A 15742-nucleotide genomic window follows, 5' to 3' on the forward strand; every position below is an offset into this window, starting at 1 on the left:
AAGCATCTGCTTTTGGCTCAGGTCATGGTCTCAGGGTCCTGGGATTGAGCCCCGCATCAAGCTCCATGCTTAGTGGGGAGCCTGCTTCTCCCTCTGCCTCTGCTTGCTGCTCCCCCTGCCTGCGCTCTATTTAATAAATAAATAAAATCTTTAAAAAATTAAAAAAAAAGAGGGGTCCCTCCATAACATCCTATGCTTACCATCTTGTAGCATTTAAGTCTCTCTTATGATTGCTTGTTTGATTATGTGCTGCCCTATTATACACTATGCTCCTTAAGGGCCAGGACTACACCTTGGTCACTGGCACATAGTAGGCTGCCTTTATAGAATGAATGAATAAATTGTTAAAACAATTAAACCTCAATCTGACTTAAAAGTGTGGGCATGTTAGCCTTGAAAAAGAATGAAGTCCTGACACGTGTGACAGCACGGATGAACCTTGAAGAAATTATGCTAAGTGAAATAAGCCAGACATAAAAGGACAAATATTGTATGATTCCACTTACATGAGGCATTGAGAATAGACAAATTCATGGAAACAGAAAATAAAAAAGAGCTTACTGGGGGCTGAGGGGAGAGGCGAATGGGGACCTACAGTTAATCAGTACAGAGTTTCTATTTGGGAAGATGAAAGTTCTGGAAATGGGGCATCTGGGTGGCTGAGTCATTAAGCCTCTGCCTTTGGCTAAGGGTGTGATCCCAGAGTCCTGGGATCGAGCCCCGCATCGGGCTCCTCTGCTGGGAGCCTGCTTCTTCCTCTCCCGCTCCCCCTGCTTGTGTTCCCTCTCTCACTGGCTGTCTCTGTCAAATAAATAAATAAAATCTTTAAAAAAAAAAAAGTTCTGGAAATGGATAGTAGTGATGGTTGCACAACATCGTGAATGCATTTAATACCACTGAATTGTATACCTAAAAATGGTTACAATGGTAAATTTTATAGTATGTATATTTTACTTCAATTTTAAAATGGGTGGGGTGTGCGTGCACATGTGTAGGTAAGGGAATAGATAAAACAAGATTGGAAAAATGTTAAAGATTATTGGATCTAGGTGATAGATGCATGGTGTTTCTTTTCAATTTTCTCCATTTTTTGTATGATTAAGAATTTCCATAATAAAAGTTTTAAAGGCTTAAGAAACATAATAAGCAAATAAAACAAGTATCTTATTTATATCTTGATTTTAACAAACCAAAAGTGAAAAGACATTTTTAAGACAATAGAGGACATTTGAGTAGGGACTGGGTATTACCCAATACCAAAGAATTATTGATAATTTTGTTGGATGTGATAATGATGTTTTGTAAGAAAATGTTTTATTTTGAGATATGTTCTGAGATATTTAGGGGTTAAATAACAATGTTTGTGATTTCTTTTTTTAAAGGATGGTAATACAGATAGCTTAGAATTTCTACGTGTTTTAAAAAAAGAATTTCTATATGTTTTCATATGTTTATCTTTAAAAAGGTATCAGTTTTAACTTTAGTGCTTATTTAAAGTGATTTTAAAACTAACTGGATAATAAAATAGGCTTCAACTTTGATTATGTGTGACTTGAAATTTGTCCTTGAAGGTCAGAAGGAGAGTTCTACCACTATCTTGACTCAGGAAAAGCATATTTCTTGCAAAGTTAATTCCTGAAGGCAACATATTTAAAATGCAGTGATTTAAAATGCACTGTGTGGAATGTGGTAATATGTATAAGACATACAAGACAGTTCTCTGCCTGCAAGTTACCTTCAGTTTAAAGGGAGTTAATACTTTGGGTTTTCAAATTAGAACTCTGTCACAAATGTGAGTTCTGTAACCTCACATGGATGTATAGGGACCACTATAACACATACACAGTGCTTTTGAGATAATCTATGATAAGCCTTTCCAGCTGTAAAGCATTATACAGATATATTATTTATACAGAATATCCAGAAAAATGAAAAAAATACAGGAAAAATAGAGCTTATCATTAGATCAAGAATTTTTCTTGCCATACTATTTGGGTGAATTTATGTTTTCTAGCTGATGAAAATATAAAATATCTTAAAATTAATGAAAAATTTCCCCTCATTCCAAAATTGAATAATGGAGTCTTCTGGCACTAGACTTTTTATTATTTAGTCAAATAAAGTTTATCATCTATGTAAAAACAAATATTCTCCGAATGGTCAAAGAAACTGCAACTATATAGAAATACAGACTCCTAAATCTAAATTATATTTAGGATGTATGTGAAACCTCAATTCATATATGAATCGATTTTTAGTATAAGGAGATTAGTGTGCTTTTTCTTATGAAATTTGTTTTGTTTACTATTTTTTTAAAGATTTTATTTATTTATTGGGGGGGAGGGGCAGAGGGACAAGCAGACTCCCTGCTGAGCCCATTCCCCAGGCAGTAAGACCTGGACCTAAGCTGAAATCAGACCCTTAACCCACTGAGCCACCCAGGCACCCCCATTTTGGTTTTTCTGAAAGAAAAGTTTGGTATTACAGTCTTATCGTAGGTGCCACAAGAGAAAACTGCTTCTGTATGGATCGCAGCAAATTGCTGACTAATGGGAAAAATAAGAAAGTCAGTTTGAAAGTAATTCTGCTGGTATTCTTTCTGAGCTTGTGCTTTTCTAAGCTCATCAGTTTGTGAAAACTACATTCCTGCTATTTTGGCAGTTCTCCAAGAATAGAGGAATTTTATAGTTATTTTTTAAATGAAATGTGATTATAATTAGAAGTGGATGTATAGGGAAGTGGGATCTCAAAGCTCATTCTTATTTTATTTAGACTTAGTGTGTGCTAAGCACAGACTGAAGTATCAAAACAATGGGATAGGTACTATCATCCTCCCCATTTTACAGATGAGGAAATTGAGGCACAGACAGACCAGGTAACTTGCCCATGGTAATTACTCAGCTGAATAGAGGCATCTAGAACTCTGATCAGCCTGTCTGACCTTATAATCATGTTTTTCTGCCTCTGTGACTTCTTTTTTTTTTTTAAGGTTTTGTTTACTTATTTGAGAGAGCAGAGTGTGAGAGAGAGAGCATGTGAATTGGGGGGAGGGGCAGAAAGAAAGGGAGAAGCAGGCTCCTGTTTGAGCAGGGAGGCCGACGTGGGGATTTGAGGCCAGAACCCTGGGATCATGACCTGAGCCAAGGCAGACGAAAAACCAACTGAGCCCCCAGGCGCCCCCTGCCTCTGTGACTTCTATCACTGAATTCTTGATGATCGTTTCTCTTCCAAGGTCTCCATGAGAAAAGACACTGTTTTTTGGGAAGTGTTAATGTTTTTGTTAATACAAAAGGCTCATAGAGGTGCCTGGGTGGCTCAGTTGGTTAAGCGTCTGCCTTTGGCTCAGGTGATGACCCCTGGGTCCTGGGATCCAGTCCCGCATCAGGCTCCTTGCTCAGAGGGGAGCCTGCTTCTTCTTCTGCCTGCTGCTCCCTCTGCCTGCCACTGCTTCTGCTCTCTCTCTCTCCCTGGCAAATAAATAAATAAAATCTTAAAAAAAAAAAAATAAGAGGGGCTCATTGATTGGATAGAGACTGTCTTAGATTTCTTTTTTTTTTTAAACGGGGGAGGCAGTGGGCAGGAGCCAAGATTCCATGTAGTAGTATTGGGATAAATGGTTGGTATCAAGATTTATGGAGTAGGTGGTAAAAATATTTTTAATTCAAATCAGAAATTCTAGGAAGTTTCCATCAACCTACACAGAACATGAGACGCCTCTCCTACCATTACTTCACACCCTTCTTTTCTTTCTTTTTCCTTTTTTTTTTTTTTTAAAGATTTTATTTATTTATTTGACAGAGATAGAGACAGTCAGCAAGAGAGGGAACACAAGCAAAGGGAGTGGGAGAGGAAGAAGCAGGCTCCCAGCGGAGGAGCCTGATGTGGGGCTCGATCCCATAACGCCGGGATCACGCCCTGAGCCGAAGGCAGATGCTCAACCGCTGTGTCACCCAGGCGCCCCTCTTTTTCCTTTTTTTAAAAAATAAGCTCCACACCCAACATGGGGCTTGAACTCACGACCCTGAGATCAAGAGTCATTCACTGTACTAACTGAGCCAGCCAGTATGAAGGTAGACAGGTTACTTAACCTCTCCAACATCCTATAAATGCAACAGTAATTCCCAGCTCTGCCCCCTTAGTGGGACTGAATGAGCTAGTCCATGAAAAGTGCCCAGGACAGGTACACAGATCACGACAATGGGGCAAAATAGGATTAGTGTAATATATAAGAAGTGTGGAAAAAGTGCTATGGGAGAGGTTCCCTATTCATGGTGGGATTAGGGAAAGCTTTAAGGAGAAGGTATTCCTCTTTTCAGCAAAGCCAGCTTTTCCTGAACCGTGGAACACACACGGGTCAGTGACAACAGATGAATGCATTTGGTACTCTGACATGGCAGGAAATAACTTTGAATTCCATAGTGGAAAAGTAATTCCTCTTCCAACTAGTCCAGTCTCAATGGTTGGTGCCAAAAATGGCAGCTCTCTAACACACGCTCATCTCCCTTTCTGTCAGAGAGGGGCCTCAGGCTTGGAATGTGTGCATCAACTTAGAACTTGGGATGGTTTCATGCTATTTGTAGTTACCTGCTATTTATGGCACATGATACTGGTTCTCCCTGTAAAGTAGTTGATACAAAGTTTTCTTTATAAAGAAACTTCTCAGGGTGCCTGGGTGGCTCAGTCGGTGATGCGTCCATCTGACTTGGTTTCAGCTCCGGTCCTGATCTCAGGGTCATGAGATCGAGCCCCTGGTCGGGCTCTGTGCTCAGTGCGGAGTCTGCTTGAGATTCTCTCCCTCTCCCTCTGCCCTTCCCTCCCAGGTGTGCGCGTGCGTGCTTGTTCTCTCTCTCAAATAAATAAATAAATAAAATCTTAAACTTCGCGATACACAAAAAGTGAGTTGATTTAAAGAAAAAATATGAAGCAAATAATATCATATATGGTTTATGCAGTATGGTAAATTACAGCATGTGAACAAAGTGTGAGCTGGGCTATGAAAGAGGACAACAGTTTCCTAGGGACACTGAGAGTATTCCTGATGTGGTGGATACAGCTTGAGTAAAGGCACATGGGGAAAAGTATGTCTGAGAGTAATAAATAGTTCAATCTAGGGAAAGTAAGGTTCATTACTAATAAGTAATAAAGCTAGAAGCACAAAACTATATCAAAATTCCATTAGTAACAAAGTTTTACAAACCTGTCATTAATTGCTGATATTCCTCAATTGCTGTTTCTTATCATTTTTTACATGGAAATTTTTTCTTGTGTTTCTGTAGATCTGAGGAGAAAATTAAGCACTTCAGTCAACTTAAATCTGAACTTTTTCTTAAAGAAAATACTTTAAGGAAGATACTTTGCTTAATTACAGAACTTAAAGTAGCAGCCCAGAAAAACTTCATTCTGAAACGACTTTTCTGGAAAGTAGGTGTTTTGTTTTATTTTTAAACTTTGAAACTTGTTCCACCTGTTTATCAAATGCAGTATAATCAAGCATAAAGTAAAAGAAATAAATGTCTTGTATTTGGAGGCTTTATTTTATTTTATTTTATTTTATTTTATTTGAGAGAGAGTATGTGGAAGGGGGTGAGGAGTGCAGAGGGAGAAGGAGAGGGAGAGAGAGAATCCTCCGGCAGACTCCCCGCTGAGTGTAGAGCCCAAAGTTGAAATCAAGATTCAGACTCAACTGACTGAGCTACCCAGGAGCCCTAATAGAGGCTGTATTTTATTTTATTTTATTTTATTTTATTTATTTTATTTTATTTTATTTTATTGTATGTAAGTATTTATTTAAAGGATTTTATTTATTTTCAGAGAGAGACACAGCAAGAGAGGGAACACCAGCAGGGGGAGTGGGAGAGGGAGAAGCAGACTTCCCACTGAGCAGGGAGCCCGGTGCAGGGCTCAATCCCAGGACCCTGGGATCATGACCTAAGCCGAAGGCAGACAGACGCTTAACAACTGAGCCACCCAGGCGTCCCTGGAGGCTGTATTTTAAAATGTTGACTATATTTAATGCAATCATGACTCAGTACTTGAAATGTTGTGATGTAATCAATAATGTGTTACGTGTGTTGCAGGGGAGATGGGGAAAGAGGACAATGGTAGCAAAAAGATGGTACCTTACATGGGTTGGGTTGGCAAGTCAAAGAGAGATAATGAGAAGGGAAGCTTCTGGCATGCAAGATGTATGAGTACAGACATTGAGATGGAAAAGTAGATTTCAAGAAGTTTTACCTTTAGGTATCCCTACAATAAAAATATAATGAAAAAAGATGACTTTTGAGGGTAGGACCTTTATTTTTTTCTTTATTAACATATAATGTATTATTTGTTTCAGGGCTTACAGGTGTGTGATTCATCAGTCTTACACAACACACAGCACTCACCACAACACATACACTCCCCAGTGTCCATCACCCAGCCACCCCATCCCACCCCCTCCGCTCCAGCAACCCTCAGTTTGTTTCCTGAGATTAAGAGTCTCTCATGGTTTGTCTCCCTCTCTGGTTTCATCTTGTTTCAATTTTTTCCTCTCTTCCCCTATGATTCTCTGCCTTGTTTCTCAAATTCCACATATCAGTGAGATCATATGATAACTGAATGTAGGACTGTTATTTTTAAAAAGGTGATTCCTGGGGAGTCAAAGCAACCTAGGCCTCACTCAGCAAGTTACAGACTTACTCTGTAAGAGTTACTTAGTTTCATTTTCAGTTCCAGGGGAAAGGATTCAGAAGCCCCAGTGAGTACTGGTGTGGTGCTCATGAGGCCTAAGTGAGGGGGTGAGCCTTGCCTTGGATCGAGCCCATGTTGATGGCTATATATTGTATCCTAATTCTGGCCAGTGGTCTTACAGTTGGCAACCTTTTATTGAGCAGCTGTAAAGTGCACAGCTTCCCCAAACATGCAAGACAGTCCTGACCATTTCTTAGATTCTAAATGCTTCTCATGTAGGATGACCAACCATGTGGGTTTGCCCAGACTTGGGTGACCAACTCTCCCAGTTTGCCTAGGACTGAGGAAGTTCGCAGGAAATGGGACTCTCAGTACAAAACCTAGGACTGTCCCAAGCAAATTGGGATGGTTGATCACCCTAGTTAGAGGGCATATTAGCTACACAGAATAGTATGTCAAATATCCCATAACATTGAAACAGGTAACAATGATGTTCCGCTACAGTCTAAATGCTTATACTGGATACACGCTGTTAGGAATAGAATAATCAGGTTTTGAGTCCAACACTTCAGAGGACTGTGGAGAATCTAGGGACAGGCATCAAAATGACACCCAAAATGATTATGAACATGAACAGGCTAAGGAAACTGGTGTTACGTCCCACCCAAACATTCCTCTCCAGTCCATCCCCCACATAGCATCAGTTTATCACTGATTGTATGACCTCACTGGCTCAAAAACTTCTGATGGCTCTCCCTACTAAGTACAAACACTTTGGCTTTGGCATTTAAGGCTCTCCACTAATGACCACTGTCACAGATCCCAAGTTTGGACAGGTACAGCCTTTATTTTAGCCGGGGAAGGGGTTTCAGAAAGGGGCCAACATCTACACAGGGCAGGCACTGGGCGAACTAATCTAGCTGTAGATGGTCCCAGGGAAAGCACAGTGCTCAAGGGTGAGAGCGATCTCTACATAGAGCGCAAAATGAAACAGCAGGGCATTCCAGCACGTGGGTGGATTACACCCAAATGTCTGCACAGTTGGCACCAGGAAGATGTGATTGTTGAGAGTTTGGCAATAGGGCCTTCATGGAATGTGGGGTTGGGGAGGTGACAAGGATATAAAGGTTGTCAAGAATAAATCTAGCAGGTGACAGGGGACTGGCAAGGGACATCCCACAGGACCCAGAGAAGTCCAGTTAGACAAACTGGACACCATCAGGGGACTGGGTTTGAAGCAGATGGCTAGGTAGGAGAACAGAGGTACTTCCTACAGGTTAGACGAGGAGAAAGGGTGTTGATGTTCAATACCAGAGTGTTGGTCTGGAGGCCGATTAAGTGTCGCTAATCCTAAAATGGGCCTGATGCAGGTGGCCTTGGCTGTGGAGCAAAAGACAGATGTAGAGAAAGAGAATGACGCTAGGCCTAACCCACTCAACCCCACACTTCATCGTTTTCGCCTCCTTCCTCTAAAAGCTCCAGCCATGTGGGATGACTTGAACACCCTGTCCTTTCCGGCCCTTCCCGTTTTCCCCTGCTGTTCACCATCTCTGGGCTACTCCTTCCATTTTCTCCTGTTAAATCTCTACCCATTCATTCTTCAAGGCTCAGCTCAAATGCTGCTCTTCTGCTTTTCCTGTCATCCTCCATGGGGAACTTTGGAAACTTCCTCTTTCTGATCTGTTATGGCAGAACTTTCTTTGGTGTTCTTTAATCTGTGCTGTTTGATAAAGTAGCCAGTAGCCACACTGAATGTGGCCAGTGACTAAGGAAATGAAATTTAAATTTTATTCCGTTTAACCAATTTAAATTTAAATAGCACTGTGCAGCCAGTGGATACCTACTGGACAATGCAGTTCTATGGCATTTCTCATAGCACATTCTCTTTGATAATTCAACAAATATTTACTGCATGCCTGTTCTGTGCCAGGCATGGGAATAGGCATTAGAAAAGCGAGCGTAAGTAAGATACTATCCTCAAGATTAGCACAGACATTCTCCTTTTCACTATAGTCACTGGCATATTCTTTTTTTTTTTTTAAGATTTTATTTATTTATGTGACAGAGAGACAGCCAGTGAGAGAGGAAACACAGCAGGGGAGTGGGAGAGGAAGAAGCAGGCTGCCAGCGGAGGAGCCTGATGTGGGACTCGATGCCGGAATGCCGGGATCACACCCTGAGCCGAAGGCAGATGTTTAATGACTGCGCTACCCAGGCGCCCCCACTGGCATATTCTTATTAACCATTATATTCTATAAGCTTCTTCAGGACAAGGATGTGTCTTACTCATCTTTGTATTCTAAGGCCTAATGTAATGCAATGTTTATACCAGGCCCCATAATCAATTCATACTGAACTGAAAGTTTATTCTCTTGTGAAAAATCAACCTGATCAGAAATCTGGGAATAAGAAACAAACTGAGGGTTGCTGGAGGGGAGGGGGGTGGAGGGATGGGGTCACTGGGCGATGGACATTAAGGAGGGCACGTGATGTAATGAGCACTGGGTGTTATATAAGACTGATAAATCACTGACCTCTACCTCTGAAGCCAATAATACATTATGTTAATTAATTGAATTAAAAAAATGTTTAAAGAAAGATGTCTTTTAAAATAAATTTATCTATTTAAAAAAGTGAAAAAAAAAAAGAAGTCTAGGGATAAAACATTCATGTTCCGTTGCTTAATTCAAAGCATTGCAGCTGTTCTTTAATGTAGTGTCCTTAGATGGACTAAAATAGATCCTCTAATTCAGTTGTCAAAATTGAGAGGCCAAGGGGAGCCTGGCTGGCTTAGCTGGTAGAGCATGTGACTCTTGATCTTAGGGTCGTGAGTCTGAGCTCCACGTTGGACGTGGAGCCTCCTTAAAAAAAAAAAAAGTTGTTAAAAAAAAAAAAGAGAGAGGCCAAAATGAAGAGAGAGGGAAATAAAAGGCACATGGGCAGTCTCCTATTTGTGGTCTTTCCACACGCGGTCTTAGTCCCCTGCCCACCATCATGACACCAAGACCCGGTAGCCTTATGTTCTCTCTTTCTAATCTATAACCATGATCTAGTCTCATATTCATTTATACAGAGTTAACATATGTAACTAACAAAAGTCAACATTTTTATCTTCTTCTAAGAGCTTTTTTTCTTTTCTTTTTATTAAGTAGGCTTCATGCCCAGTGTGAAGCCCAAGGTGGGACTTGAACTCACAACCCTGAGATCAAGTCCTAAGGTGAGATCAAGAGTCAGATACTTAACTGAGCCACCTAGGCACCCCGCGAGCTTTTTTCTTTAAACAGTTATCACAGCTTTATGACTAAGCAGTGGTTTTCCAACTTTGTGCTGGGCTCCCTGGAGAACATGAGGTTGTGTAAAGCTTCCTTAGGAACCTGCACTGGGGTGGGGAGATTAGAGGCATCTCTAATTTTTGGTTCTTGGGTAAGATGATGGAAAATTATACATATAATAATTTCATATAAATAAAATCTTACAAATATATGTAATTGTATATAAATATGTATTATAAATGCATATACACAATTTTCCCTTTTGAAATAATCTGTATGGGGTATAATTTTCTTTTAGGTAATCTCTCTCTCTCTCTCTTTTTTTTTACAATGTTCTTACAAGTAAATTTTAAATTATGAGAACATTTTTTGGTAGAATATGCTTTAGGAGTACAGATACCATGTCTGTCTGTCTGCTTTGCTCAAGGTAGTATCTCACTACCTAGCATCAGCATCTGCTACACAGCTGCCATCAGTAGTTATGTGTTCAGTGAATGAATGAGTGAATGAAAGAGTTCTTCATTCATGTTCCCTCCTAATGCTTTATGTTTTTCCAGGGTTCTTTTTTAATTCAACAATTTTTTTTATTGTGGTAAAATACACGTAACGTAAAGTTTACCATTTTAACCATTTTTAAGTGTACGGTCCGGTGGTATGAAGTAGGTAAGCTGTACGGCTGTACAACCATCTCCAGAACTCTTTTCATCTTGCAAAACTGAAACTATACTCATTGAACAATAATTCCCCATTCACCCCTTTCCCCAGCCCCTGGTAACACCATTCTTCTTTCTGCTTCTATGAGTTTAGCTTCTCTAAATATCTCACGTAAGTAGAATCACCCAGTATTTGTCCTTTTATCACTGGCTTATTTCACTTAGCATGTCTTCCAGGTTCCGCAATGTCGTAGCATATGTCAACATTTGCTTCCTTCTTAAGGATGAATGATATTCCATTGTATGTAAAGACCACATTTTGCTTATCCAGTTTCCATTGATGGATACTCGGGTTGCTTCTACAGTTAAGCTACTGTGAACATTACCATTGTGAAATATGGGACACCTTGCTTTCAATTCTTCTGGGAGTGTACCTAGAAGTGGGATTGCTGAATCCTGTGGTAATTCTATTTCTTATTTTTGGAGGAGCCACCATACTGTTTTCCACAGCAGCTGTACCATCGTACATTCCTATCAACAATGCACACAGATTCTAGTTTTCTCACATCCTTGTCAACACTTGTTATTTTCTGATTTTTTGGAGTTTTGATTTGCATTTCCCTGATGATTAGTGATGTGGAGTATTTTTTATGTGCTTATTGGCCATATGTATATCTTCTTTGGAGAAATTATTGGGATATAATCTACATATAATAAAATGCACTCGTTCCAAGGGTTCGGTTTAAAGAGTTTTGACAAATGTATATATCTCTATAACCACCACCCCAATCAGGATTTCGAACATTTCTATCACCCCAAAAGGCTACGTCATACCCTTTGGCAGGCAGTTTCCTCCCATCCATGGCCCCAAGCAATCACTGTGTGTTCTGTCACTATAGATTAGTTTTACCTGACCTAGGATTCCACTTACCCGGAAATGTACACTATGTACCCTTTTGTGCTGGCTTCCTTTGGCGTAATAGTTTTGAGATTTCTCCATGTTGTTGCAGGTTGGTGGAAGATACTTTAAGAATAAAAGTTCCTGAACTAGTGAGCAGGTGGGAGATCACAATAATAATGGAAACATTTATTAAGCACTTATGATGCACTGAGCACCATTGAGGCTTTACAGAAACTATCTTATTTCAACCCCATCAGGTGACATTAACTTCATTTTAAACATCAAATGAGTGTGTAAGTAATTTGCCAGGTATCATACAGCTAACCAGTGGCAGAGCTGGGACGTGGACTCAGAGTTAGTGTATAAAGCCACCACACTGTGCTCATTTACCAGCGTCCTGGAAAACGGCAGCTCTTCTCAGAGGGCCTGGCATACACCCTGCTCCTTCTCCTCTTGTCCCTCTCTCCACCTGCCATCCTCAGCCTCTTCTCATGCCCTATCACCTAAATAAAGGTACACATAATATCTGTCTGAACGAAGGGTCTAATTTGTCACTAGTAAACCAAAGTCCTGGGGGGAAAAATGAGTAAGAGAGGAAAAGAAAAGAGAAGCAATTACATTATCTTTCTCATTAGTACCAACTTGCCTGATTTCATGGGCCAGTGATTATTTCATGCTCGATTTATCTCATGAGACTGCACAGAAGCACCAAAAAAACTGGTGCACTCTTAAGTCAGTGTTTATGTTGTCAGAGACGTCAATCAACATTTCCACTGTATTAACAGAATTATTAGTATCATTCTTCACTGTCTTCATTAGGCTATACCAGTGCAGTGCCTGTGCTTGCAGGTTAGCAAACGTTTTTAAAAAGTGCTGTTCTAGCCATTATTCATTGTATCCTCACAAAGGCCAAATTACTTTGGAAAGGCAGGAATTTTAGTGGCCTCCATTTAATATAGTATTCCCAGGTAACTGACTGAGTTGCCTGAGATTCTATACCTACTTCTGGAGGGTCTTCAATATTAATGGTAGAGCCGAGCCTACTGGGCATCTCTTAGTCTCACCCCCCAGGCTTTAGCTCTGGCTCTGTTCCCCAGAACAGTGGTCTCCTGGTTGTAAGTAAAAAGTGTTTTCAGGGGCGCCTGGGTGGCTCAGCAGTTAAGCGTCTGCCTTCGGCTCAGGGCGTGATCCCGGCGTTGTGGGATCGAGCCCCACATCAGGCTCCTCTGCTATGAGCCTGCTTCTTCCTCTCCTACTCCCCCTGCTTGTGTTCCCTCTCTCGCTGGCTGTCTCTATCTCTGTCAAATAGGTAAATAAAATCTTTAAAAAAAAAAAAAAGTGTTTTCAATTTGGGTTATACTATTATTAATGAGAGATATTATGATTTACTTCGTCCCCAGAGAATAAATAATTTCTTCATATTTTTATTATGTAAAGATAGAGTTTTACCACCTGATACCTAATAACCATCTTCTTTCCTGCTTGCTTTCACAGACTAGTGACCTTTTCTATTTCCTGGTGAACAAACTTCATGAGTACTTGCCAGAGTCTAGAGATAAGAGCACACTTCAAAATAAAAGCCAAAGGGCTGATGAGCTGGTGTAAGTACCAACTGGATAGTCATAGATTTTTCTTCCCCTAGGATATTAAAGATAAATGGAAGGCACTGGACAAAATATATACTGTATTAATGATTAATGGTGCTGCAAGTTTTGCTTCACATAGATTTTTAAAAACAGCATTCATTTTGTTCTACATTTTAAGGGGGGGAGGGGCAAAGGAAGAGTGAGAGAGAAAACGTTATGCAAGCTCCATGCCCAGCTCAGAGTCTGACACAAGGCTAGATCTCACAACCCTGAGATCATGACCTGAGCTGAAATCTGGAGTTGGAAACTTAACTGACTGAGCTACCCAGGCGCCCCTGTTCTACTTTTTAAAGAAAGGCTATGGGGGCACCTGGGTGGCTCAGTCAGTTAAGTGTTTGCCTTCAGCTCAGGTCATGATCTCCGGGTCCTGGGATTGAGCCCCTCATGGGGCTCCCTGTTCAGCGGGGAGTCTGCTTCTCCCTCTCCCTCTGTCCCCCCCTCCTCCCCCTCCACTCGTTCTTTCTCTCTTAAATAAAATCTTAAAAAAAAAAAGAAAGAAAGAAAGGCTATATAAGAAACTAGTAATATTGCTTGTCCCCCCCTCCCCCGCAAATGGGCATCTGGAGGAAAGACACCTTTCACTGTATTCTCTTCTTTACCTTTGAAATTTTGAGCCAAATATTACTTACTTGAAAAAGTTAAAATTATTAAAAATAATTTTATTTTTTAATTTATTTTTAAGATTTTACTTATTTATTTGACAGAGAGAGAGCTCACACAAGCAGGGGGAGTAGCAGAGGGAGAGGGAGAAGCAAACTCCCCACTGAGCAGGGAGCTCAATGCGGGGCTTGATCCCAGGACCCTGGGATCATGACCTGAGCTGAAGGCAGATGCTTAACCAACTGAGCCACCCAAGCACCTCTAAAAATAATTATAAAATACTGTGTGATTATCAGAAAAAAATGTTAAGGACAAAAACACCATGAAAATGACTTTTAATCCTGACATTCAGCTATTAATTAATTCATTCAACAAATATTGTTGAGTGTTTACTATGTAGCAGTCACAGAGTAGGCACTCAACCAATGTTGACGATTAACATAAAGAATTTCCTTCCCGTACATTTTTCTATATAGATATTGGAGAGCAATTCTACCAGGGATTACTAATTTTGTGAAATTCTGAACTTATAATGCAATCATGCCACTTCTGTGCTTTTTTCTCTTTGTTTTCTAGAGCATGCATTGAAATTATACAGACTCTGGGACTGATGTTCAGAGAAACAGAAACTGAGTCATCACGCCTGAATACGTTGGCAGCTAAGAAGTGAGGTCTTTTAGAAGACGACACTGGCACCTTGTAGTTAAAATCCATCAACTACTCTTCTGAGTGTCTTCCAAAACTCACAGCTCTCTTATTTCTCTCTTCAGTTCCCTTATAAGTATATTAATCTCCTTTGTCTCTCCACTTCCTTCTGTGATGAGCAGATTAATTGGTACATAGTGAGTTCTCTCTGGATTATTAAAGGCGCAAAGATTTTCTTAGCGTAATTTTATCTTTGGTCATTGTCTGCTGAACTTGAAGAAGCCCAAATGCCCCATCATACATTAAAAGCCAGGGGTTCTTCACTAGAATTTTACAGAGTACCCTTAAACCCACATAACAGAAAGATTACATTGCAAAGGCAATAGTAGGTTAATAGTAGCTTCATTTAATATATAATTGTGTGACCTTGAAGTGAACGACCGTGGGGGGGTTTGTTAACATACAGAGTAAGCTGCTGTAATACAGATACACTAAACTATGTGGCCCACAGAAGATAGAAATTTACATCTTTTTCACATACTAGTCCAGAGTAGATAGTTAAGCTTTCCTCCAGAAGATCAGCCAGAGACCTAGGTTCCTTCCCTTCTGTTGCTCTAACATTTTTTATTATGTTATCTCTGTCCCCATGGTTGAAGCTGGCTGAAATTTGTGACTTCATTAAACCCTATGGGATGCAGGAAGAGAAGTAGAAGGCAAGCAAATTTCCTTTTAAAGAGAGGGATAGAAGACTTTTCTGCTCACATTCTATTGATGAGAACTTTAGGCATATGCCCATATCTAGCTGCAAGAGAAGTTGAATGTGTCTGTAGTTGCATGGCTCTGTACCTAGCTAAACTTTGGATGGTGATAGGGACACCTATTATTAAAAGGAAGAATGAAAGAATGTATAGTAGGGGGACAATAGCATTCTTTGCCACAGAAAATATGTTTGCATATTTTGTATTTTATCTGCTTGAGCTTTTTATATGATTTATAGACTATGAATTACATCCTGAGCCAGTGTTCCAACTATAATCTTAATTTTTTTTCTACCCTCATCAACTGTTTATTTAAATTTTCTGTATTAGAAAGTAGAAGGAAAATGAGGGCCATGGGCTCTAAAACATTTGAACCAGGGAGAAGAATAAAAAATTTTAGTAATGTTTGTCCTGGCTATTTATTAGAGAACTTAACAAATGAATTTCGATGATAATATCCATGAACATTTCTTAAGCAACTTGCTATGTGCCAGGGACTATGGGCGTATTATGCTGTATGCCAGGATGGCCAAACATTTCTATAAAGGGCCATAGAGTAAACCTTTTTGGCTTTTCAGGCCACATAGTCTCCGAT

The 15742-nt window shown here is 40.1% G+C and overlaps 2 protein-coding genes across 3 annotated transcripts in view; one reads left to right on the forward strand and one right to left on the reverse strand.

Annotated features, from left to right (window-relative positions):
* XPOT (exportin for tRNA) overlaps window positions 1-15742 on the reverse strand; it is a 161592-nt gene that overhangs the window by 101508 nt on the left and 44342 nt on the right. For both annotated transcript variants that reach the window (XM_048218192.2, XM_057316523.1), the window contains exon 3: window positions 5198-5278. In XM_048218192.2, coding sequence (XP_048074149.1) covers window positions 5198-5204 — 7 coding nt within the window. In that variant the 5' untranslated portion in view covers window positions 5205-5278. The remainder of the gene's footprint in view (window positions 1-5197; window positions 5279-15742) is intronic.
* Window positions 1-15742, forward strand: part of CUNH12orf56 (chromosome unknown C12orf56 homolog) — an 83923-nt gene that overhangs the window by 53248 nt on the left and 14933 nt on the right. The window contains exons 6-8 of the mRNA XM_026500109.3: window positions 5277-5421; window positions 12993-13099; window positions 14321-14410. Coding sequence (XP_026355894.2) covers window positions 5277-5421; window positions 12993-13099; window positions 14321-14410 — 342 coding nt within the window. The remainder of the gene's footprint in view (window positions 1-5276; window positions 5422-12992; window positions 13100-14320; window positions 14411-15742) is intronic.

This window comes from Ursus arctos, unplaced genomic scaffold (assembly GCF_023065955.2).
Source record: "Ursus arctos isolate Adak ecotype North America unplaced genomic scaffold, UrsArc2.0 scaffold_21, whole genome shotgun sequence".
Lineage (NCBI taxonomy): Eukaryota > Metazoa > Chordata > Mammalia > Carnivora > Ursidae > Ursus > Ursus arctos.